At 38.6% G+C, this 26,418-nt stretch overlaps 1 protein-coding gene across 1 annotated transcript in view; it reads left to right on the top strand.

The window, feature by feature from the left end:
• Positions 1-26,418, top strand: part of THSD7A (thrombospondin type 1 domain containing 7A) — a 488,459-nt gene that overhangs the window by 407,490 nt on the left and 54,551 nt on the right. Inside the window, exons 11-13 of the mRNA XM_070787540.1 lie at positions 374-477; positions 13,049-13,243; positions 14,949-15,212. Coding sequence (XP_070643641.1) covers positions 374-477; positions 13,049-13,243; positions 14,949-15,212 — 563 coding nt within the window. The remainder of the gene's footprint in view (positions 1-373; positions 478-13,048; positions 13,244-14,948; positions 15,213-26,418) is intronic.

Genomic DNA, 26,418 nt, shown 5'->3' with positions numbered 1-26,418 from the left:
CTTCCACTGCACGGGGTCACGGGTTTGATCCGTGGTTGAGAAACTAAGATCCCACATTCTTCATGATGTAACTTAAAAAGAAATTTTTAAAATAATTTGACATTTTAAAATGCTAAATACTATCAGTAAAGTTCATTCTTTAAGGAATTGACTGTGATGGACCCTTGTCTCCACTGCCATAGAAAGTACTTTTATATTTAGTGCTGCTTTTTAAAATTCCTTGATGAAGATTTAAATTGAATTTGAATAGGACCAAAGCATTGTCAAATTCCTTTCTGTAGTGGTCAAAGTCATGGCTCCTTGGCATTGTATCACTGTGATTTCTCTGGCATGTTTGCTTCTTCTCTATGCGGCTTCTGTTCTTTCCATGTAGGTGGAAGACTCACAAATGGCGCAGGTGCCAGCTTGTCCCTTGGAGCGTGCAACAGGACAGCCCTGGAGCGCAGGAGGGCTGTGGGCCCGGACGGCAGGCAAGAGGTGGGAGGCCCCATTCCACACTTGATTTGCTTCACATTTCTCCAGCATCACTAATTTAACCACTAGCTAGCCTGTAGAGTTTGTTATTCTGATGCCACACTAGGCAAGCCGAGCAGAGCACATAAAAATCTGCTACTATCCATTCAACCACACACCAGAACACAGAGACCTGTCTTTTAAGTTGTGTCCCTTGTTCTTTGACATTAGTAGTTCACTTGTCATTGTTGTTTTAGTTGCTCAGCTGTGTCCGACTCTTTGCGACCCCATGGACTGTAGCCTCCCAGGTTCCTCTGTCCATGGGATTCTCCAAGCAGGAATACTGGAGTGGGTTGCCATTCCCTTCTCCAGGGGATCCTCCCAACCCAGGGATCGAACATAGCTCCTCTAATTGTGCTTCCGTTCATGCTTATCTGAAAGGTGATCAGCATGTACAGTGCAGCTCGTTCTTGTTGTTGTTCTTGTAATTCGTTTTTGGCTCATGGTATTCCATAACACTTCGCTTGTCACCTTAACAATCAGTAAGATTCTTACATCTTTGCCCATATGCATTATGTATGTGCATGCATGTAATGTAATATAATTGGTTAACTTTCCCAGAAATTCTCAGCAATGCCTTTCTTGTCATTGTCATGGCTACCCCCAATTCGGTTCATATTTAGTACTGATTTTTAAATGGCAAATTTATGTACTCAAAACCTGCCATATGTGGAGTGCAATCTGTCGACACTGCTAGATAACATGGTATCTTGCAGAAATGAAATATGGAAATATTTCCAGCTTTCCATGATTATTTACTAGATATTATGGATAATACTTTCACTCCGAGCTTTGAACAGTGTTCTTTATACATGTAGCAAATTCAGTCTGTAAAGAGTACATGATTCTTTTTACTCATGCTGCTTATACGTTTAATTCCAGATACATATTTAAAATGTATTTTGAATATGTAATTGAATACACAGCCACCTTTCTTTAATTCATAAAAACATATTTTACACCCTCATTTGTAGTTACATATTTGATGATATTGCGAAAGTGTGAACATACAGAACTGGATTCCAGTTTTTGCTGATTTCATCTGGGACCCCTTTTCTTTACAGAGTAAAGGTTGCTTTTTTTAAATTTGAAAAAAAAATAGCATCATTTTTGGTAAGAATTTTCTATTTTGAAAGTCATTTTAGAAATCTTCATTTGAAACATTTAGTTTACAATTAACATTAACTAGTTAGTGATTTTCAGGATTTTGTTTTAATACTTATTTTTCATTCTGTATCCTCTACCATAGTATCGGCTAAAAAATAACTCTCTCCCTTCACAGTTTCAGAGACTTAGGTATTTAGAGTGGAAAGTCTTTCTCCCCATTTCAAACCATTCATGAGAAATTGAGTGATATAAGGATTTCTTGTCATGCCCTACTAATTCCTCCTTGAATCAAGTATACATTTGCATACAGTCTGGACCCTGCATAGAGTTAATAATGAAAGCAGGCAAGCGTTTAGGAATCAAGAAACCTAAATTTTAGTCCCAGTTCTTTCACGCACACAATGTGAGTTTTATTCATCCCTTTGCCTTTCTAGGTGTCAGTTTATTTAGATGGGGAAAAAAAGAAAAGAGGGCTGGACCAAATGATCTGTTAACAATTTTTTTGTATCCTACAATCTATGCACAGATAATATCCTGCCATCAAAGTGTGACATGAATTTAGGTAAAACAGGTGAAAACTATACTTTTGCAGGCACTGAGGGAATTCTAAGATGTGAAAACTGCACAGGGTGAAAACAGCTTTAGTTTTGAACACTTTTACTTGACTGCACAACCTGGGTTTATTCGTTTCCTCTCTCTCAGGCTGAGAAAGTGCTGATCCTTACAGTGCTTTGCACATAGTGAAAGTGAAAGTCGCCCAGTCGTGTCTGACTCTTTGTGACCCCATGGACTATACAGTCCATGGAATTCGCCAAGCCAGAATGCTGGAGTGGCTAGCCTTTCCCTTCTCCGGGGGATCTCCCCATCCCAGGGATCAACCCACGTCTCCCATATTGCAGGCGGATTCTTTACCATCTGAGCCACATGGGAAGCCCTTGCACATAGTAAATCTTCATTAGATGCTAATTCCTTCTCCCTTCCTGTTAGATCGTGGCCTAATGAATGTGTGCATAGATCGCTGTAGGCATAAAAGCAACAGTATTAACAAGGTCTTTAGTTTTTTATTGACACAGTCTGTATAAAACATTTCTTTTGGTGATTACCAGTGATCTTTTCATTTCCAAATCTAAAAACCTCTGCTTATTCCTCTTCGTAGTTGACTGTTCATTATAACAAGTAATGTCTGCATAAATATACTCAGAAGAACCCCTTTAAATTCTGTATGAAGATAATCTTTTTCTTTGTTGCCTTGATAAAGATTTTATTTTTCCTCAGAGCCTATATTCCTAAAGAAGTATGAAATGGAGAGAGTTAAGAGTGTAGAAATATCTTGTATTATTGGTAGAAAGGCAAAGAATTACTTTGTTGATGGTCATGGCTGTTTTCAGCACTCTGCAGAATTGGCCTGTCAGACTCTTGTTTTATTTTCATCTTTGCCCTTATCCAGACTTTTAAAAATGCCAAATTGTGCTATTTTGAATAATTAAAATAAGAATGTAAGAAATTAGTATCTTACTAAATTGTAAGATGATGTAGTGAAAATTATTATCAGTGAGCAAAGACTATGGAGAAGCTATTCCTCCTTCCTCTCTAATACTCCAGACTTTCTAATTCCAGTCACTCTTGTGACTCTAATTGCATTCGGAAGACTGTGTAGAAAGAGTCATGAGTGTTAAGAAGGGATGAAGATGTTCAGCCCAGGGAACTTAATTTGTTTAGGGAAATGAGATCACTGATAACATTGCCTAACAAGAAGGAGATAAAGACGGAAACCAATCTATTGCAAAAGTAGTCATTTGAACATAAAGAGCTTAAGAAAGATCTAAAGGATGAGCTGGGACTTGACTTGTACCATAATATTAGATTAAATAGAAAGGAGAAAAGAATAGAAAATGAGAGCAAGTCTATTATTTAAGCATCGGAGGTAAGGAAAACAAAAACAAAAAAAAACTAAACGTGTTCACAGAGAAGTGGATAGATTGAAGCTCTGAAGATGTGAGCTGGAGCCCGGGGTAATTTTGTAGAGGGCCATAAATGTCAGGATCAGTATTTTAGACCTTGTTCGATAAGTGGTGCAAGCAAGGACCTGATGAAAGCAGTGTTTTATCTGTCAGCGTGTACAGAGTAAGTTAGAAAGATAAGACACATGGGTCTGGATGCCAGCCAGGGCGTTGTTGTAGCAATGCAATGTTGAAGAGCTCAGACTGGAACCACTGTAGTCAAAATGGGTAAAAATAAATGGATTTTCAACATGTAATAGAAGAAAATAACTTTAGGACATAGTAGCAGACAGCAGCAGGGGGATGGACCTAAGTAAGTCAAAGACGATCATATCGTTTTTAACTCTAATATTTTCAGTGTGTATAGCAAGAGAGTTAAATACTCTGTGTGAATTTTCTCTTCTAACTAAAAATCTTATGAAATCTCAGATCAAATTTAGATTTTGATCTAAACTAATTGTAAAACACTGCATTTCAAGAATCAAAAAGAAGAACAGGATTTACCTTGTCCTTCATTCTGATGTGAACTACATTTTGAAGTGCTAATTTAAATTTCTTCGGTTAAATAAACATGTTGTATGAACCAAAAGAAGAGTTAATTTACTAAGTATGAATAGAAAGGAAATAATGTGTGTGTCTCATATACTACACATCACTCAGAAGAACACTTAGAAAGTCACTATTCATTTTTTCTAAAATGACTTGAGCCTTTCTTATTAGTAAAAAAAAAAAATAACTCTTAGTTCTTTTACCAGCTCCTAGCAAGCTGCCCTCGTCGTCTTCATATTGAGTCACCTGTACCTACTGTTAGCCACCTGCTAACAACGAAAAACATTAGCCAGTGCAGGAGACTTAAGAGATGCGGGTTTGATCCCTATATGGGGAACATAGCCTGGAGAAGGAAATGGCAACCCACTCCAATATACTTGCCTGGAGAATCCCATGGATAGAGGAGCCTGGCAGACTATGGTCCATAGCATTTGCAAAGAGTTAGACATGACTGAAGGGGCTTAGCACAGCACAGCCATTATAGACAGATGTTCAGTTTTACTCTTAATCCTGTTATTAGCATAATTCCAGCTGTAGGAACCATCAGCTACGGTGATGCATTGCAAAGGAGCTGGAAAGCAGTTATGTTCCCAGAGTCTCTTTAATGAGTCACCAACAGTAGCTGCTTATCATCCCAGTGCTGGCACTCCTTGTAAAGCAAAGCAATGAGAATCAGCCTTCCCCACAAATGAGTTAGAGTAACATAGGTGTGAGAAGATCGGAAGATTCTACTCCGGTCAGGTAAACGCAGTCATGACCAAGTCTACATTCTGTGTATTTCAAACCTATGTGAAAGTACTCTTTGTGGAAATGCTTTACATTAGAATACAATAGGGAGTTAGGAGTAATAAGGAACTTTAGTGAGGCTTTGGGTATTGAGAATGGTGCTTCCAGAAAATTTCATTCAGCGGTGGTGGTGGTTGTTAGTCGCTAAATCACGTCTGACTCTTTCGTGACCCCATGGACTGTAACCCACCAGGCTCCTCTGTCCATGGGATTTCCCAGCAAGGATACTGGAGTGGGTTGCCATTTCCTGACTCAGGGATCAAACCTCCATCTCCCGCATTGCAGACAGATTCTTCACTGCTGAGCCACCAGGGAATCCCTTACCTGGTGGTATAAGCACTAAAAAGAGAGAGGAGAAAAAGGTATTTTAAAGAAGGAATTAACAGGGTTTTGCAACTTTAAATCATTCTTAAATCTCACAGGGAAATTTTAGGCTTTTGAAATAGGCATATTTCTTATTTTTTGTCAATAAAAGAAATGCAAACAACAAAATTATATCTAGTCTATTTAATTTTTAAATGTATGTATACAGGTTATATTTGCTTTGTGCTATTCAAGTCGCTTGGTATAAACTTTTAATAGAACTGTAACCTCTACTGTCTCTTCTCTCTGCTCACATTTCTACAGTTTAGATGGCATTTAGAGGGCTAAATTATTGATTGGTCAGTGACTATGTCATTGAAACATAGCCCTACTAGCTGTAGCTAGAGTCATCATTACATTTACATTCAAAATAAAAGAGGTGGCTCATATTAATGACAGTTTGGGACATTTTATTTATTTTTTCCTCTATAACTGTCCTAAGGGGTAATGTCAACCACTACTAATAAATATATTTTAACAGTGTTTATTACCTTATGACATATATATATCAGGAATATGATCCAAAAATATCATAGATTAGATCCTTGGATTTCATGAATTCAAATTTATTCTTTCTCAATCTCTGTGTTGATCTTGATGCTACCTCCTGCCAAGTGTATTTTCTGTAATTTAGATGGAACTAGAGTTAATAATCCCCAGGATCAACCCTGCCTGATCTCCCACACACTCTGTATCCTTGCATGCCAAGGAATGTCCACTATGATGTTGATCCATCACTAAGATCTGACATCAGCCTTTACGTGGAAGCCAGCCTGATTCAGATGTATTCTCAAGTCCAGACCACAGAAAAGAAAAAAACTTCAATTGTATGCCTCACATGGCAGGGACCTTCCAGGCCCTGGGAGTCCTTACCCTGTATCACATATTGGTTAAAAAGGTTATAAAAGGAAAGTCTAGGAATAAAAAGGAAGGTTCTAATTTTCCTCCCAACAAAATTACATCTAAATGAATTTGTATAAGGTGAGATGTAAGTATTTAACTATAATTCATGCTGTTATTTTTTGTGAGCAAATAGTGGCTTAAACAGTATTGATACCCTTGCTATCTCTCTTTCAGTTAATTTCTAAAAGATTATACCTTAGAGGCATTATTGGGGTTAGGCCCAGAAGATCTGGGCCAATTTATCTCAGAAACTCACATTAATCTATTAATTTTCAGAGACTTTTATAATATGCATGAAAATAATGGCGTAGAAAGAGAACTAGACAGAAAAGAGCCAAGGAGTTTACTGTAAAGAAATTTTGTGCAGACATGATTTTTAAACTCTTCTTTGGGCTAATATATAATTGTGTGTGTGTGTGTGTGTGTGTGTGTGTGTGTGTTGCTCAGTCATGTCCGAGTCTTTGCAACTCCATGGACTGTAGACTGCCAGCCTCCTCTGTCCTCCAGGCAAGGATACTGGAGTGGGTTGCCATTTCCTTCTCCAGGGGATCTTCCCGACCCAGGGATTGAACCTGGGTCTCCTGCATTGCCAGCAGAAGCTTTACCATCTGAGCTACTAGGGAAGCCCATGATATTTAATATTAATTATATTAATATTATATATATTATACTATTAATACTCATTACTAGACAATATCTTCATATTCTTCATTGAGGTAAGTTGTTATTTAAAACTTCTAGAATTATTTCTGCTTTCAAATCACTTCCTCTAGTTTTCTGTGAATATCAGCATTCTAGTTGATTTGGGGATTTTGGTTTTGTTTTAGATCTCTGAGAGCCCTGTCATAAAATGATGAGTAGCATTTGCTGCTTTTTAAATAGCTGATAGAATACGCTTGACACAGGGATGTCTTTGTGATGGTTCCTCAGTGCCCTGTTGGTTGTGATGCAGTCAGTTAACCCTTCCCAGCTCCCAGTCAAGGATCTAACTGACCTTGGTCTGTGCTGCTCCACGGGGAGCTGATTATTATTTCCTAGTAAGTCTCTACACAAGGACTTTTGCATATATTAAGAGCATCAGTGAGACTAGAGATCACTGGTAACTATTTAGAATCAATAAAAAAAAAAAAAAAAAAGGTGCATTTCTCTCCATTCGGCCAGAGTTACAGTCACAAATTGTAATTAGGAAGTGTAATTTGGCAGATTTGTCCTTGAAAAATCTCTTCCACACAGAGAAAGACCAAGATCATTAAATCCATGTAGTAAACAACTGGAGCCCTCTTGCATTATTTATAGGTTTGGTCTTATTTCTAAGCACAGTTAGGTCTCTTGGTAACTAGCTCCCACTCACATTAAGCTTTTTCTCTTTTATTTCTACATGATCCATTTTCACTATTGTCTTTTTTTTTTCTTTCGTAATACCATAGGAAAAAAAAATCACTCCTCTAATTGCTCAGTCAGCCCATCATATTCTGTCTGCAGTGCTGTCCAGACATGGTTGCTGTGGGAAAAGCCCTGTTAATATGGCTCAATTTAATAAATAAGGCCTCAGAGCTCCTTGAACTCTTCGTTACATAGAATCTAACAGCTTTCACTCCACTCGGGCATTGATCTTATTCTATTTCCTGTAATGAACTTCTGTGTACAAATTTTCAATCTAGTCATTTATTTCACTCTGATTATTCAAATGGAATGACAATTTGACCTTACATGCTGAAGGGTAATCCACAGACCAATAGAATACCTTCTTTTGGTGCATCTTGAACAGTAAGGGCATTTCATTCCTCTTCAAAAAAATGAAGATAAGCAACTCCATTCTGAATTCTATTAGATTTACTTCAGAGCTGCATCAGTAGCCTTCCATTTACGTACTCATATATGCATAACCCAGATACCCATGTCCTTTTAGCTCAAACCAATGTTAGCTGCTGCTGCTGCTGCTAAGTCGCTTCAGTCGTGTCCGACTCTGTGGGACCCCATAGACGGCAGCCCACCAGGCTCCACTGTCCCTGGGATTCTCCAGGCAAGAACACTGGAGTGGGTTGCCTTTTCCTTCTCCAATGCATGAAAGTGAAAAAACAAAGTGAAGTCGCTCAGTCGTACCCGACTCCTAACGACCCCGTGGACTGCAGCCTACCAGGCTCCTCCATCCATGGGATTTTCCAGGCAAGAGTACTGGAGTGGGGTGCCATTGCCTTCTCCCAATGTTATCTATTGCCTTTCATTTCAGAAACCTTTATTATTCTCCTCTTTAAAACATAACTCAAAATTCAACTTACATGGAAACACTCTGGAATTGGCTGTACTTATTCTACTTATTAATCTTTTTATTTAAATGTATGGGATGTGTCAAAGATACACAAAAGTATAGAGACTGATGTAATAAATACTAGCCGTGTAGTCATCACTGACGTAACTTGAACAGATTGTAACATGTCACTCTTGGTCATCAGCTACTCCTCACACAGGTAAAGATATCGTGCTGGAGTATTTTAAAACAACTCCCAGTTAAGATGTACATCTAATTTTTTAAACATAACAAAAGTATTATTATAACACTAAACAAAATTAAGTGTAATTCATACCATGTCTAATATTCATACCACATTTAACTGTCCCCCATTGTCTCAAAATTGTCTGTTTACAATCACTTTGTTCCAATTTGGGTTCATGAATGTCTCCACATTGCATTTGGTTAGACTGTCTTCAGTCACCTTTAATATAACAATTTGAGCTCCTTTCTTCAGAGCATTTACTTGTTGAAGAAACTGGCGTTCTTACTTACCTTTCCAACATTTCCTCAGTATTGTTGGGCTGAGCTTGCCTTGCTTAATTTACAAGTAACCCCCAAGGTAGTCACATGGATATCTTCTAGGCTTTCAGCCTCCTAGAAGCTGCCCATCCATGACACTTAAATAACTTCTGTGCTTCATATAAATAAGCTAACATTATAAATCAGATTGATATAATCAGCATAAAGAAGGAATTTTGCTTTAAAATAATTGTTTTTATATATGCTGACTTCACTAAGAAGCTTTCATGCTCATTTTCATGGTAATTTATCCATAGGGCAACATGGGTTTGGGCCATCTTCCTAACAAGGCCTCAGCCGAAAGGAAAACTTGGGTAATTGTTATACGCAAGATCCGCACCCTGCACCTGTAAATACAATTGTCTGTGTATATGTAGCTTTCTCATGTGCTAGGAAACCATGCTTAGGATGACACATCTTTTCTGCAGTGAAAACCACCCTATTTTCAGTGTCTTAAAGATGATTTCTAAGATTTATAAAGTTGAGAACTCAGATGGTTTCCTTTCCAAACATTTATATTTTCTTCACCCTAATAGCAGGAAGTTCATTTCAGATTACATTCCTATTTGAATTGTTGTATTTCCTCCAAGTCAGAATAGAAACAAGTTGAGATGTATGATAAGTTTCAATATATTGTACAAATGGTACTGTTGCTGCTTGTTTGGATAACATTGCATAAGTAATTCATTCAAAATACACTGCCTAAACTGTCAGATAAAGGGAGTGGAGTGCTGAGTGGGCTCCTGAGAACAAATATGGGAATTTTACATATTTTTTTTCTTTTGAGCTACTTGAAATACTTTTTGAGATTTTGCATGCTACAGGAATATAGGCTTTAGGTTTACATAAATGGTATAGATTTGCACAGAAGAAATTAGTTTCTAGAATCATGTTGATAGTAGTTTTACTTTATTTTGGTTTTTCATGTCCCTTAATGTGATGATGGTTGGAACAATTATGAAATAAAATTTATAAGAAAGAACCTTAGAAAACCTTAATGGAGAACCCAAGGCAATTGCATTTAGTTTAAAAGATTTATAGTCAAGTCTCTATTTCAGAGAGCCAAATTGGATGCTTAGATAAATTCATCTTTTTTCTAAGAATATAAATTTAGTTTTGTAGATTTTTTTTCTTTTAGTTATAAACAGTGTGACTCTATTCACAGCTTAGAACTCTTATGGTTAAATTTCTTATTTTCCAAAATAATCATTTTTGAGGTTCCTACATATCCTGATGAGTAAAGATCTAATATTTTCCTCTTTATCAATCCTTCCTCTTAAGCATCCTTGGAGCAACTTTGGCCACAAACTGTCAGAGCTTCCTTTGTATAAAGTGTTCAAGCAGGTGTAGAGAGAATTGCAAAATCACATGAGCTTATTAATATACTTCATTTTGTGGATTGCTCCTATGCGAATCCACAGGTAACAGTCTTCCTGCCTACCTAGATGCTCGTTTTGGTATACTCCTTGTACTCCAAGTTTAAGTTCCCCTTAGCTCGTTCCCACGTGCTCAGCCTTGGCATAGTGCCAAGCTTTGGGAACTTGGGCACCAGAGTACCCTCAGTTTTAGTCACAAGTCTCAGACAAACATATCCTAGTGACTTGAATACTCAGGCCTGTAGGACTTAAGCTTGAATGGACATGAGGACCATCTGAGCAACTTGAAAATAAATGCATATTCCTTGACCCCACACACAGAGCTCTCATCCAGGAGCTTTGGAATGAATACAGAAATCTTCAACTCGAGTAGCATTCCAGGAGTATCTGATGCCCCTAGAAATACACTGCCTACTAGAGCAGTGGTCTCATTTCACTGATACGTGTTTGAATCACCAGGGAGCTTTAAAAATGATATTAATGCCTGGGACCCTGCCCTCAACCAGTTGAATCAGAATGTTGGAGTTTAGCAAGGGCATGCACATGTTCCCAAAGCTATCCAGGTGATGATCATCTGCAGCTTGATGTGAGAGCCTCTGCCTGGCACTGGTCTGATGACTGCAGTCCACCAGACAACTCTTCTTCCAAGAGGTGAGAGTCTCTTGGAGCACTTAATGTTGTTGCCTGTCACATCAACTTCCTAAAGTCTACCACTCTCCCCTCAACCAGGTTTTCACATCTTTAAAATTCATGGACCTCTGTTCATTTCATACAGATTGGCTTTTCCAGTGTTGTGCCTATTAAATGAAGAGAGAACTAGAGCTAAGAAACAAGTGTTTTCACCTGCATTTGCCCAATTAATGTAACTTTTCCTACAGCAGTACCAACAAGTTGTGTTCACCGTACACAGAGAAAGTCTTCCTTGGATAAAGCTGTTTTAAATCTTTTTACACACCCCATCACACACTCCTGTACTACAGGGTAGTTTAGTTTTAACATACAGATCCAGAGGGTCTGACTCTAGGCTGCAGTGTCAGCCTAGACCAAAAACCTGAAAGGCCCACGTAAATCAATCTGACGGGGCCATTTAGGCTGGTTCAATGAAGCCTTAACTTTAGGACCAAGGTCTAAATGTTTCTTCTGCTTCCTCAATAAAAAATGAATAATTTCTAAAACCAATAGGGGGGAAATGGCTTCGGGAGGAAAGAGGACTTAGACATCAGTTGTTGTTTTTCTTTAAGACATTTTACCTTAAAGCAATTTTACATCTATGTTCCATAGTTAAAAAAATAATGACTTGGTTTTAAAAATTCAGTCAATATCTTGGGAAAACTAAAATAGATAAACCAGAATTATTTGACCCTTTTTTGAGACTCCATATGTAATTATTGGAAATGCCAACTATGATGTGATAGATTAAGATTGCTGAAAGTTTTGTCTTAATTTTTTAAATTGGAGGATAATTGCTTTACACTGTTGTGTTGCTTTCTGCTGTACACCAGCATGAATCAGCCATAAGTATACACATGTTCCCTCCCTCTTGAACCTCCTTCCCTGCTCCCAGCCCATCCCACCCATCTAGGTTGCCACAGAGCACCGGGTCGAGCTCCCTGTGTTATACAGCAACTTCCCATTAATTATCTGTTTTACATATGGTAACATATATATTTCAGGGCTACTCTCTCAATGCGCCCCACCCTTGTCTTCATTTTAAACTCATGCTTGTTATTTGTGCATGTGAAGAACTTGTACACAGAGGGAACTAGGGAGGGACGTTGACACTGCCCTCTCCCATTCATCATTAATCACTTCAAAACCATCACAACAAGCTTTCAATGTAATTTTAAAAAGAAAATGCTTCTTTTATGCAAATGGAGCTCTGTGACAAGTTTCATAAGCATTCTCCCCCACCCAAACCTTCCAAAGAGTTGACTGCCACTAAGACCCTTCTAGGGGCTTCCCAGGTGGCACAGAGGTAAAGAATCTGCCTGCTAATGCAGGAGACGTGGGTTGGATCCCTGGATTGGGAATATCCCCTGCAGTAGGAAATGGCAACCCATTCCATTATTCTTGCCTGGAAATTTCCATGGGCAGCAGAGCCTGTCTGTTTTCTCTTTTAAATAATTCATTTCTAAATATAATCCACATGTGACTTAATATCTTTGAAAGTGAAAGTATTAGTTGCTCAATTATGTCCAACTCTTTGCAGTCCCATGGACTATATAGCCCAGCAGGTTCCTTTGTCCTTGAAATTCTCCAGGTAAGAATCTTGGAATGGATGCCCTTCTCCAGGCGATCTTCCCAACCCAGGGATAGAACCCAGGCCTCCCGCATTGCAGGCAGATTCTTTACCATCTGAACCACCAGGGAAGCCCTAAAATCCTTAATGACATCTAATAAAACCTGCTGTGTGTGTGTGTTTGCTTCTGTTGTGTCTGACAGATATCTGTTATTTTAAAAATGCTATAGGATCAATTTAATGACCATGTGATTACTAGAAACACTCCTACCAGATTTCTGCTGCAAATAAAGAGTCAGAAGAGGATTTCTCCACCTAAGTAAAATAATGTTAGGTTAATTCCTGATTAAGGGTAATTACATTCAAATTCATGATAAATAGCCCTTTGCTTTTCCTTTAGCCATTACTTGTCGAAAGCAAGATGGAGGGCAGGCTGGCATCCATGAATGCCTCCGGTATGCAGGCCCTGTGCCAGCCCTCACCCAAGCCTGCCAGATGCCTTGCCAAGATGACTGTCAGCTCACCAGCTGGTCCAGGTTTTCTTCATGCAATGGAGACTGCGGTGCAGTTAGGACCAGAAAGCGTGCTATCGTTGGTAAGAATAATTGGGATGCCAAAGCCAACACTTGCCAAGGCAGAAAAACATAATAAAAAGTCAGAACAAGATAGTTCTGACAATGTATTTGGAAAATGCACGGATATGCCTTATTCTTGCTGTCGTAACACTTAATATGGCAGGGGATTCAGAGCTGTATTTTAACATAAGGTGGCTGTGACAGATGCATTATGTACTTTTAGTAGAAAAAGTAGCCTTGAAAATTGAACTCTGTCTGCCTAAACAATCTGTGCTAGATTACTTTTTGGTTTAAACATGTACTTTTGTTGAATTACCAATAGACTGTGAGGTGCTTAGAAAAAAAGTTTTTTAGGAACCCAGGGAGAGGTTGCGACTTGGTTTTCTTAAGTCATTCTCCTTGTCACAACCTCAGATTATCCTTCATCATCTAGAAGAAAAATACGACATTAATTCTGTATCTGAAAGCTTTATTTTAAAAGGTAGTCACAGTGGCAAAAAGCATAATGAACAGAAACAGGAGCCATCATGCTGAACTAAACTCTGAGGCATTCAAAAATACTGTCAGTGGCCAGAGAAACCTAAAAATGCTCATGCTAGTAGAGTATTCAGAATCTGAAGTGGTAAAATGGACCAGCTGTCATAATAAAGACTATTGAAAACTGTATAAGGCAGCTTATGAAACTTAAATATATATATAAGACATATGTAATTAGTTATGTGCAATATAATTAATATATATGAGATAAATATATGTAATCTAATTAAAATAATGGTTTTATTCAGGCACATATTACTATTATACTCAAGTTTTTATCTTACAAGGGAATTTATTTAGGTTTACACACAAACTATTTCTAATATTTTTATTTGATATTAAACATTTTCATTTTTAATATCATTATTCCCTACATTAATCACCAAGTATGTCAAAATGATTGTTCTTCAGAACTATTGAAAGATGTGAAATCACAATCAGAAAAGTAAATGTGAAACTCATTTTCTGAACTGCTGCTGCTGCTAAGTCGCTTCAGTCGTGTCCGACACTGTGCGACCCCATAGACGGCAGCCCACCAGGCTCCCCCATCCCTGGGATTCTCCAGGCAAGAACACTGGAGTGGGTTGCCATTTCCTTCTCCAGTGCATGAAAGTGAAAAGTGAAAGTGAAAGGGAAGTCGTTTCTGACTCTTAGAGACCCCATGGACCTCAGCCTACTAGGCTGCTCCGTCCATGGGATTTTCCAGGCAAGAGTACTGGAGTGGGGTCCCCTGATATAACTATACCATCTATTTGGACTTAACAGAAAGTTAGTTTAACTGTGTGGGCCTGTGCAGTGACTGTCTCTCCATGTCATATTTTTGCACAGATTATAAAGCAGATATTTATGCAGTTACCTCAGACTCCCCAGTCACTGAAAGCATGTGATCATTTGAGAGGATTTTAATCCTTTCAAGGAGTGTAAAATTCAGCACAACAGTTAGTGCCTTATTGAAAATGGGCTTTTTTAAACTGAGAACAAAAAGAAAATTTTCACTATGCAAAGCACCCAGTATAACAAAAACATACATAAAAAGCACTGCGGAGGGAGAAAGTAGCATTTATTTATAGGCTACACTTGAATACAGTTGAAAATACAGAAAGGAAGGTAGGAAAGGAAAAAAAAAAAAAAAAACCTAGGGATGCTTGGTATTAATAATGATATTTTCCGACTTAATTTTCTCCACAGGAAAAAGTAAGAAGAAGGAAAAATGTAAAAATTCTCATCTGTACCCCCTGATTGAGACGCAGTACTGTCCCTGTGACAAGTATAACGCACAGCCTGTGGGAAACTGGTCCGACTGCATTTTGCCCGAGGGGAAGGCGGAAGTGTTGCTGGGAATGAAGGTCCAAGGAGATATCAAGGAATGTGGTCAAGGATATCGCTACCAGGCGATGGCGTGCTATGACCAGAATGGCAGGCTCGTGGAGACGTCCAGGTGCAACAGCCACGGTAGTCCAGTTTTTCCTCACTGTTGAACATTCGTTATCTTTGGGGTTGAAATGCACATGTTTCAGAATGGAGGGAAATGAAAGTTTACTGAAGTGAGTTCTACACTGAACATCAGGGGCACCACCACACTGTATGTCTATCATTTATATATAACAGGACATTCAGTGGCACTTGTCTCATTGTCCAGAAGTTGGCAACCAAGTCCCAAAGCTGGTGGACAGGGAAGCCTTGCTGTGCAGTGCTTAGTCATTCAGTCGTGTCCAACTCTTTGTAACCATATGGACTGCAGCCCGCCAGGCTTCTCTGTCCATGAGATTCTCCAGGCAAGAATACTGGAGTGGGCTGCCATGCCCTCCTCCAAGGGACCTTGCCAACCCAGGGACTGAACCTAGGTCTCCCGCATTACAGGCAGATTCTTTACCAAGTGAGCCACCAGCGAAGCCATCACCTTACATGTAGCCAAAATGGTGCCAGAGACCTCCTCTGGGGCTGAGTAGGCTTGACAATCCCCAGCAAGTCTGTGTACAGAGAGTGGGGAGGAGTAGAGAAGATGTCACCAAAATTTGATAATAAAGTTTTGAACTAGACAGTCTTTTAAGAACTGAACTGGCAAGATTCATGACGTGCCTAAGGTGCATTCAGTGGCAGAGGAGAAAGATTGAAAGCTATGATTCGTGAAAACTCGAGTATCTCTTGTTTATTCATCATTAAGTTGAGACTGGCCCAAACAAACAAAACCAGAAAAAGGTACGTAGAGTTAGGAAATTTTTGTTTTCTAAAGAAACAAAAAGTATATCAAAAAAAAAAAGAAGCTAATTTACTGTGTTAATGAGTTGCCAAAAGTTTGCGAAGAGTGGTTTTGGCCAAAGTATGTAGTGAACTCTTTGGTTCTACGTCATAATATAGTCAGCTTTAAGCAATATTTGTTCATTCTTTTAATGTATCTGTCATTTTATTATGGAATGAGATCAGTTTCCTATTGGTCAGCCTGAATGATTGATGTCACTTGAGGATGTCACGGATGTCACAAAATATTGTTTGTACCAGTATTTGCAAACATTGGACAGTGATCTTCCTCCCTTCATGGAGGTGACCTGAGAAAGATGAATTAAACTACTAGGAGAGAGGTACATGGCAGTTCCCCGCCAACCTTGCTGCAATAGCTTCTGCTATCAGAACAGAACTCCTCCAGTTTTATTATATAGTTCAGAAGACATCATGAGCTAATAGGATCATCTCACATAGATAAACCATTATGGGGTATCATGGTGACACGCTTATGGAATCTCTTAAATCTGTCCCCAAAATGAAGTTTCCAAAAACCCTGACTTTTTTTTTTAACCTTATCTAATAATTACTCATATCAAAGTCTAGTGATAGGAGCCCCCATTATAAGACTCCATTATGTTGAGGCTCTGGATATAAGAATTTTGTATATGTGCATTTCTAAATTTAAGATTATTCTATGCATTTAGAACAATATTAAGTTTAGTATGCCTTGAAAAATTTCTGTAAGAGTAATTGCTTTTTTATTCTCTGTATCAAATAACATTTTTGTTGTTCGGTAGCTAAGTCAGTGTATCTGACTCTGCGACCCCATCAACTGCAGCACACCAGGCTCCTCTGTCCTCCACTGTCTCCCGGACTGTGCTCAAGTCCATTGAGTCAGTGATGATATCTAACCATCTCATCCTGTGCCAATCCCTTCTCTTTTAGCCTTCAATCTTTCTCAGTATCACGGTCTTTTCCAAAGAGTCGGCTCTTTGCATCATATGGGCAAAGTATTGGATCTTCAGCATTAGTCCTTCCAGTGAATATTCAGGACTGATTTCCTTTAGGAATGACTGGTTTGATCTCCTTGTTGTCCAAGGGACTCGCAAGAGTCTTCTCCAGCACCACTGTTCAAAAGCATCAATTCTTCAGCACTCAGCCTTCTTTATGGTCCAACTCTAATCGTGGTAGATGACTACTAGAAAAACCATAGCTTTGACTGTACAGATCTTTGTTGGCAAAGTGATGTCTCTGCTTTTGAATATGCTGTGTAGGTTTGTCATAGCTTTCCTTCCAAAGACCATGCGTCTTTTCATATCATGGCTGAAATCACTGTCTACAGTGATTTTGGAGCCCAAGAAAATAAAGTCTATCACTGCTTCCACATTTTCCCCTTCTATTTGCCATGGAGGGATGGGACCAGATGCCATGGTGTTAGTTTTTTGAGTGTTGAGTTTCCAAGCCAGCTTTTTCACTCTCCTCTTTTCACCCTCATCAAGAGTCTCTTTAGTTCCTTTTCACTTTCTGCCGTTAGAGTGGTATCATCTGCATACCTGAGATTGTTGATATTTCTCCTGGCAATCTTGATTCCAGCTTGTGCTTCATCCAGCCTGGCATTTCACGTGTTGTACTCTGCGTATAAGTTAAATAACATAGGTGCTATATATAACAAGAAAAATGTAAATACACTTCCCATTCTGAGGTGATATGATGATAATGTAGAAGATCCATAGTTAGTCATTAAAACGTAAAATTGAAGATCACTTAAAAAATGCTTCTCCTGACTTGTAGCATGTAAGTGTTTGCTCATGTTTTAAATTGTTACTCGTAGTGAATCACCAGGATAATCATTTGTTTTTAATACAGCCTGTAAGCTTTCAGAATGACTCTCATCTGTTCTCTCTTTTACCCTGATGTGCTAATTAGATGCATGAGCACTTCAGTCAACCACTTAACAGTCAATCTTATTTTTAGAAAAAAAAGAAAAAGAAAACTTTAAAAATATCTTGTGACTCTCATGAAATGTTTCAGTTCTGTTCAATCACTCAGTCCTGTCTGACTCTTTGTGACCCCATGGACTGCAGCACACCAGGCTTCCCTGTCCATCACCAACTCCCGGAGCTTGCTCAAACTCATGTCCATCAAGCCAGTGATGCCATCCAGCCATCTCATCCTCTGTCGTCCCCTTCTCCTCCTGCCCTCAATCTTTCCCAGCATCAGGGTCTTTTCCAGTGAGTCAGCTCTTCGCATCAGGTGGCCAAAGTATTAGAGTTTCAGCTTCAGCATCAGTCTTTCCAATGAATATTCAGGACTGATTTCCCTTAGGATTGGCTGCTTTGACCTCCTTGCAGTCCAAGGGACTCTCAAGAGTCTTCTCCACAAAAATGTTTGAACCCTTGAAGAAAGTACAACTACAGAAAAAACTGAAATTGACCAAAAGCAGTAGACTTCCTGCCTTAGCACTGTCGATTCAAAGCACGAAGAATTCAGTACTATATTTTAAAATAAAAGCACATCTAGCAAAAAGGTGGGTCCCCGGAAGCACTGAACTTCATGGAAATTGTGTATGGATCGCAGTTCTTCAAGTGAACTGTTCAGTGAACTGTTCCAATTTAGTTCTTTGTGTCTATCCAGCATCATTCCTTTCTCAGTGGATCTGATCTATGATGCATGTCCAGTGGGATATTTTAGTGTTTGCTAACAGTTTTACTCAAAGTCTGAGGAAATTGACTCTCTATTGCCTGATTTCTTTGGAATTACTACTGATGTTCTGTCAATCCTGATAGTGGAATGCTATCACTTTGGTACTCTATCCTAGGCGTTCTCTAAATTGCAGTTTCTATGACCCCTGCCTTTGCTCGGCCAAATCAGCTTTCCAGATGTATGGTGGAAATGGGGTTTTTAAGTGGCTTTCAAGAAAAGTCTCTTACAGCTTTCAGTTTAAACATAAAATTGATCCCCACGTGTGTGCAGTGCAAAGACACTAATCCCCTGTCCTGCTCAATAGTGGCCTTATGGCATTTCTGTTTAATCTGTGTTATCCATCTGTGGATCATATTATCAGTTATTATACTGATAAAACAGTTTGACTGTCATCAGTTTAAGTATATTATTTTAGGTCATTTCCCATGTGGTTACCATTTTTTTTTTAAAGCATCTGTAACTCAAGGCACAATTCTGTCTGGAATTTCTCATAGTGATAGACTCTGTACTGAAAAGCAATACCAATACTCCAAAAATCAGATCTTAAAGTATACCTGGGAGCCAAATAAATGTTTACCCCTCCTGATACATGGTATTAAATATAGTTCCCATGCAAATGTTAATATATGAATAGATTTTGGGCTGTTATGTCTCCTAACCTCATAATACAAACTACATATATTTACTTTTGCTATGAAATCTTGGACAGTGTCACTGTTGGCAACAGACTATAAATCATTCAAAAACCAAATTACACGTTTTCTCGTCACTGCTAGAATCCTCTAAGACCTTGATTGTTGTTGTTCATCGCTAACTCGTGTCCAACTCTTTGCCCCCATGGACTGCAGCACGCCAGGCTTCCCTGTCCTTCACTATCTCCCAGAGTTCGCGCAAACTCATGTTCATTGATTCAGTGATGCCATCCAACCATTTCATTCTCTGTTGCCTCCTTCTCCTCCTGCCCTCAGTATTTCCCAGCATCAGGGTCTGTTCCAAAGAACTTGATTGGTTTACTAGAAATTGATTGCCTATGCAAATAGTACTAGGTACTTCTCCAGTTAATTACTCTTAAAATTTCACATAACAAGAGGTAGAACTTCTGGAATTATGATATCATTTAACCTCTATATTTTGAAGAATCATAGAGGTAACCTAGCTTATGCAAGGTACATGTATATAAGATTCTTATTGAAATGTGACAGATTTTATTATGCTGTCCCTCAACCCTACCAAGATCACCCAAAACCCCTTTTTCTGCTCAACGTTTTGTATTTCAAAAGCATATATCACTCTATAACATACCATGTAATTTATTTATTATATTTTTGTCTATGTTGTATCTCCTGTACAAAAATGTAAATTGATGAAGTTATCTTTGACTACTCTATTCACTCATGTATCCCAAGCACTAGAACAGTACGTGCTCAGTAAGTATTCGTAGGATGAATGAATGAGTGAAGAGTTGGAGAGAATTTTTACAGCTATGTTTGATCTACAGTCAGGCTTGGACACTTTTTCAAACAATGTCCTTCCCTGTGTCACAATTCTGGGGTATAATCAAACAGATCACTGAGAACTAAGATCTTTGGAATAAACATATATAATCCACAAACTTTCTACATGCTCTTCATCAAGTATGTGTGCTTCTCTCTGCCTACTGAATTGTAGGTAGGTTCAGAATTGCCTGATTTGCACAACACCAGATTTGGACAACAGCTTTTCTCTTGGTTTATATTAGTAAACTGAGACAACTTGCTTTTTTCCAGCCTATATTTACAGCTTTAATTGGGAATATTGAATTTTTATTTAATTCTCTTTGTGTCCACTCAACTTCCCTTGAGAAAATAAGGAGTAACATTTCTATTAGATTTATCTCAAAACAACGCTTTCAAGGTGAATGGGATAAATTGAAAAAGTGCCAGATACTCAAGTCTTGAGCACTTTGAATTATGTAATTTCTTCCAGACACTTCTCTTCAATCTTTACTCTCAGCATATTTGTCTATGATGTTCCTCATATCGAGTTTAAGCCACAATGCACTATCAACAGATATTCTAAAACTGAACTCATTTTTATTTGTGATGTTTTATCATCTGTTAATGTCAAATAAGCAGAAAAGCCTATCTCATAGGACTGTTTTTATTGAGCCCGTGCTGTTATGTATACATAGGTCTCCTATCACCTAAAAGTAATTTTATATATTGCTGTTGATACCTATCAAATACTTACCAACTTGGACAGACTCTGAGCAAACTTGAGAATCAGCTTTTAGGTTAAGTTGCGTGTGTACTCAGTTGCTTCATTCATGTCTGACTCTTTACGACCCCATGGACTATAGCCTACCAGGCTCCACTGTCTATGGTTAAATTACTTGTTATCAAATGTTTTCCTAAAGGGCCAAAAGCAAATATTTCAGGCTCTGCAGGCCAAAAGGTATCTGTAACCACTACCCAATTCTGCAGTTATAGCATGAAAGCAGCCAGAGACAATATGTGAGTGAATTGCACAGGTATGTTCCAATAAAACTTTATTTAAAAGAATAGGCTGTCAGCCTAGGCTATCATTTGCCAACTGGGATTTGAACCCTTCTTACTCAGACCAGCAGTGTAGACATTCCAGAAAAGCCACTGGAAATTCAGCCCACATTGTAGAACTGCTGAGTCATCTTCATTCTGACAAGATGGTGGGGAGGTGGGGGTGTGCAGAGGGTGTCAAAATAATCAAAACCTAATGGGTGATAGTTCCCTTGCTTACCAGTTGTGGGGAGGAACACAAACATTAGGAAGTTTTAAAAATTTGTAAATATGGATCTTTATAAGGTGAATGCCTATTTAGGTATGATTTTGAAAACAGAATGAGTTCTGTAGGATCTTCTGTGAAAGGATATTGGCAAGTTAACGATTGCCCTGAGGATGAGGAAAGTCTTTTTTGGCTCAGATTGGGAAACAGGAGAAAGCGCTGTGTTTATTTACTGCTCTATTCATAAACAGAGTACGGTATTGTATTAAAGTGTTGTGTGTGCTTTTGACTTTGTGCACTCAGGATTCACAATCCAATGACTAAATTCTAGGACTTTGTCCTGCCTTTTGACCATCATGCTGGCATTCAGATAGCTGTGCTACTTGTTCCAGGACACATTACACTTTTTTAATTGTTTCAGTCTTTTAACTACAGTCGCTATTGAATTGTTCAGCATAGTTTGTCTAATGCTTCAGTGGTATAAGATTAATTTCCCTTTAACATTAATTCTAAAGTAGAATGATTTGTATTGATTCTTTCATGCTTTCTCTCTTTGCCTCACATGTTATGAATGGTATCACAGAGAACCTTCTGGACAGTAATAAATGGCTTTAGCAATTAGTTTTCGAAGCATCAGTGGGGTTCAAAGTATGCCCATTAAAATTTGATATTTTGCAAAACCCTTTCTGGCACCCACAGTCATTCTTACAGGTTGCTTCATAGGGGGTTTGTACTGCAATACTAATTATTTTAATAAAAAGAAAGCTCTGCAAACTTTACAAGTGAAACAAAGGCTTTTTAGTAAGATATTTTCATTTTATAATGATAGCCCACCCTATGACAACATTTAGTATTATTGCATAATAACCTAAATGGTCTCCATCTTTATTTCACCAGTTTCCTGCAGGTATGATGTGGATGATTTGAAAACAGGTATCGTGTTTGAATGATCGTCCCTCAGTGTCATAAGGAACTGTAAATGCTGGATGCTGCTTTATCAGTCAGAAATTCTCATATACGTGCCACCAAGTGTGGGTTTTTTTTTTCCTATTAGGATTTATGGGAACAAACAAAAGACCATCAGCAAAACTTAGAAAAGGAATGCATCCTAAGTGTATTTCTTGTACAAGTGCCCAACTGAAATTTTTAAAATTCAGAGAATACTCAATTTACAAGTAAATTTTAGATCAAGAACATGTACTTTTAAGACATTGTGGAGCTCAGAGTACATCTGAGAAAATTAATTATGGATATGAAGAAAGTAGATTCTGAAATAAGCTACATGACCACTGAACCATAATATGCCTGGAATGTTTTCCTTTTTGTAATGAAATTCTATAGAAGATGATATAAGGTTAACGTTAAAGGTTAATTAGAAACAAAATGGAGTGAGAAATTATTCCTTATTGTAGTAGATGCCTGTATTTGAGGAAGAGCATGTTTCATTAAACCAGGAAAAGAGGCAATTTTTTAATTTTTAATTTTTTAAATGAACTGAAACGGCGTGCTGATTTCTCTAAGAAACTTTTTCAGTTGGTAGTATTTTTCTAATGTCTTAATTCATTTTAGAATTTAAATCTTTCATTTGATAACACAGATGAAGCTAGTGTTTGCTTTTATAGTCATCTTTCACAATTGAGATCTTTTTCCCTTCAAATGTAAAAAGACAGGCAGAGAGTGAGAGACTTTTCCTGAGGTAGAAGATGCAAGTTTAAAGAACCAGGGAAATAAAGAAGGGGCTACTGTGGATATGTGGGCACAAAAAGAAACCAGGTGCCTAGGGTGGAGCGTAAATAAAGTGTGGGTACCAGCATTATTTCCTAACAGGCTCCCTGAAGGAGGACCCTAGAGGTTGAGGGTGACTCTCCTTGGCAGTTTTCCTGCAGCTACCATTCATGCTGTATGAGATGGGAATACTTCTGGTATTATCACTTAGTTCTGTGTGCTCTATGTCACAGAGACCTCAACTTAACTAGTACTTATAAGGTTTTAAACTGGGCTCCATGGAGCCCCTCAGGCCAGGCTGTCAAACATAGCCTCCAGGATCCCCCATACACGGACTGGGCTTTCTACCTTTTAGGAACAAAGTGTTTCACTGCTTAAAATAAAATTTAACTACCAAGGACAATTCATTATTTGCAGCAGCAGCAGAGAAAAATCTATTTACATTTGTCTTTATCAACAATATCTGCTATTATGTTTTATTCCACATCCTTTCTTTTGGGCTCTGACCCCTCCCCCTCCCCAATGCCTTAGAGGAAAGATAATACTGAGTGAGTGAGGGAAAGTCGCTCAGTCCTGTTGACTCTTTAAGACGACCCCATAGTCTATATACAGCTCATGGACTTCTCCAGGCCAGAATACTGGAGTGGGTAACCTTTGCTTCTCCAGGGGATCTTCCCAGCCCAGGGATCGAACCTAGGTCTCCCGCATTGCAAGCTGATTCTTTACCAGCTGAGCCACAAGGGAAGCCCTCAGTTCAGTTCAGTCACTCAGTCTTGGCCAACTCTTTACGACCCCATGAATCGCAGCACGCCAGGCCTCCCTGTCCATCACCATCTCCTGGAGTTTACTCAGACTCACGTGCATCGAGTCAGTGATGCCATCCAGCCATCTCATCCTCTGCCGTCCCCTTCTCCTCCTGCCCCCAATCCCTCCCAGCATCAGAGTCTTTTCCAATGAGTCAACTCTTCGCATGAGGTGGCCAAAGTACTGGAGTTTCAGCTTTAGCATCATTCCTTCCAAAGAAATCCCAGGGCTGATCTCCTTCAGAATGGACTGGTTGGATCTCCTTGCAGTCCAAGGGACTCTCAAGAGTCTTCTCCAACACCACAGTTCAAAAGCATCAATTCTTCGGTGCTCAGCCTTCTTCATAGTCCAACTCTCACATCCATACATGACCACTGGAAAAACCATAGCCTTGACTAGACAGACCTTTGTTGGCAAAGTAATGTCTCTGCTTTTGAATATGCTATTTAGGTTGGTCATAACTTTCCTTCCAAGGAGTAAGTGTCTTTTAATTTCATGGCTACAGTCACCATCTGCAGTGATTTGGGAGCCCAAAAAGATAAAGTCAGCCACTGTTTCCCCTGTTTCCCCATCTATTTCCCATGAAGTGATAGGACCAGATGCCACGATCTTCATTTTCTGAATGTTGAGCTTTAAGCCAACTTTTTAACTCTCCACTTTCACTTTCATCAAGAGGCTTTTTAGTTCTTCTTCACTTTCTGCCATAAGGATGGTGTCATCTGCATATCTGAGGTTATCGATATTTCTCCCGCCAATCTTGATTCCAGCTTGTGCTTCTTCCAGCCCAGCATTTCTCATGATGTATTCTGCATATAAGTTAAATAAGCAGGGTGACAATATACAGCCTTGACGTACTCCTTTTCCTATTTGGAACCAGTCTGTTGTTCCATGTCCAGTTCTAACTGTTGTTTCCTGACCTGCATACAAATTTCTCAAGAGGCAGGTCAGGTGGTCTGGTATTCCCATCTCTTTCAGAATTTTCCACAGTTTATTGTGATCCACACAGTCAAAGGCTTTGGCATAGTCAATAAAGCAGAAATAGATGTTTTTCTGGAACTCACTTGCTTTTTCGATGATCAGATAACTTCAGTGAAATGATTAGGTGTGGTAATCTTGCTGATGACTATGATAATTTGATTGATAAAACCACAGAGTTGTTCATTACTCGTGTTGTGTTATGTTGTTGTTGAGGTTGTTGTAGTTGTTTAGTCACTAAGTCATGTCCCACTTTTTTGCTACCCCAGGGACTCTAACCTTCCAGGCTCCTGTCTGTGGGATTTTCCAGGCAAGAATACTGGAGTGGGTTGCCGGTTTCTCCTCCAGGGGATCTTCCTGACCCAGGAATGGAACCTCCGTCTCCTGCATTGCAGGCAGCTTCTTTACCGCTGAGCCACCAGGGAAGCCTATTGTATTATAAGGTTTCATAATTCATAGAGATACTAACTGACTCTCATATAGAATCCTGTTATATTAATGCCCTGCACGTCCAAAGTAACTGTAATACCCATTAGTTGAATATAGTCTAATACCCTTTAGTTGAGTGTCTTCTCATTTCAGGACTCCCCCTGTGGCTCAGTGGGTAAAGAATCTGTCTGCAATGCAGGCCACACAGGAAACTAAAGTTCAGTCCCTGGTCTTTTTCTACTTCAAAGTATCATCAAAATGGTTATGTAGTGAGCAAGGCTTATACGTAGGAATTTTTTTGTAAATGCATGAAGAATTAGACGTAAATCATATGGTTTATATTAGACATAAACCATGTCAATGGGCTCAAAAGTAACCTGAGAGCACTCCAACATATTTGTGGACATTTTAAAGTTAAATTTAAAAGGAAAATCTTCACTTGCATTTACTCTCCAGTGTTTAGCCATTTTTTCATAGTTACATTGAAAGCCAGTTTAGCCCTGACAGGAAATTGTAGTTAATCTGCATAAACACAAAATGGTCGTTTAAAATAGTCATTAAAAAAATATTCAAGAAGTTTATCTGCATAACAGTTTCCTCTCTCTTTGCCGTAAGTTTAACCTTTACTTCTTTAAAACTTTATAAATTAAGAAGAAATTTTCTGAAGTTTAGGGGTTTTGTTTTTGTTTGTTAGCTTTTGCATTTTTTCCCTTATCTAGAAATGGACATAAGAAGGTCTAATTAAACATTAAAACTCTGTACAGCTCAAAACATGAATCCAGTTTTAATGCATTATAATTACAACCTATCAGAATGATCTGTTTCTTACTGGTCCAGTGAGATGCTGTAGGAAAAAATTAAGAAGCATATAATGCAGTGTCTAAGTCATTCTCCTAGAGAGTCACAGTTCATGTTAGCAAACAAACAACACACAAAAAGAAGAAAGCCCAGGGTAAAAAGACCTGTTTAACCTAGTTTAATGCAACAATTTTCCAACTTGCTTGACCATGTCATTTATAAAAGTCATGTTTAACACCTATTAGGATCTTCTCAACTCAGG

The sequence above is a fragment of the Bos indicus genome, chromosome 4, assembly GCF_029378745.1.
Source record: "Bos indicus isolate NIAB-ARS_2022 breed Sahiwal x Tharparkar chromosome 4, NIAB-ARS_B.indTharparkar_mat_pri_1.0, whole genome shotgun sequence".
NCBI lineage: Eukaryota > Metazoa > Chordata > Mammalia > Artiodactyla > Bovidae > Bos > Bos indicus.
The sequence above is the reverse complement of the archived record's forward strand: the minus strand, read 5'-3'. Positions and strand labels throughout refer to the sequence as shown.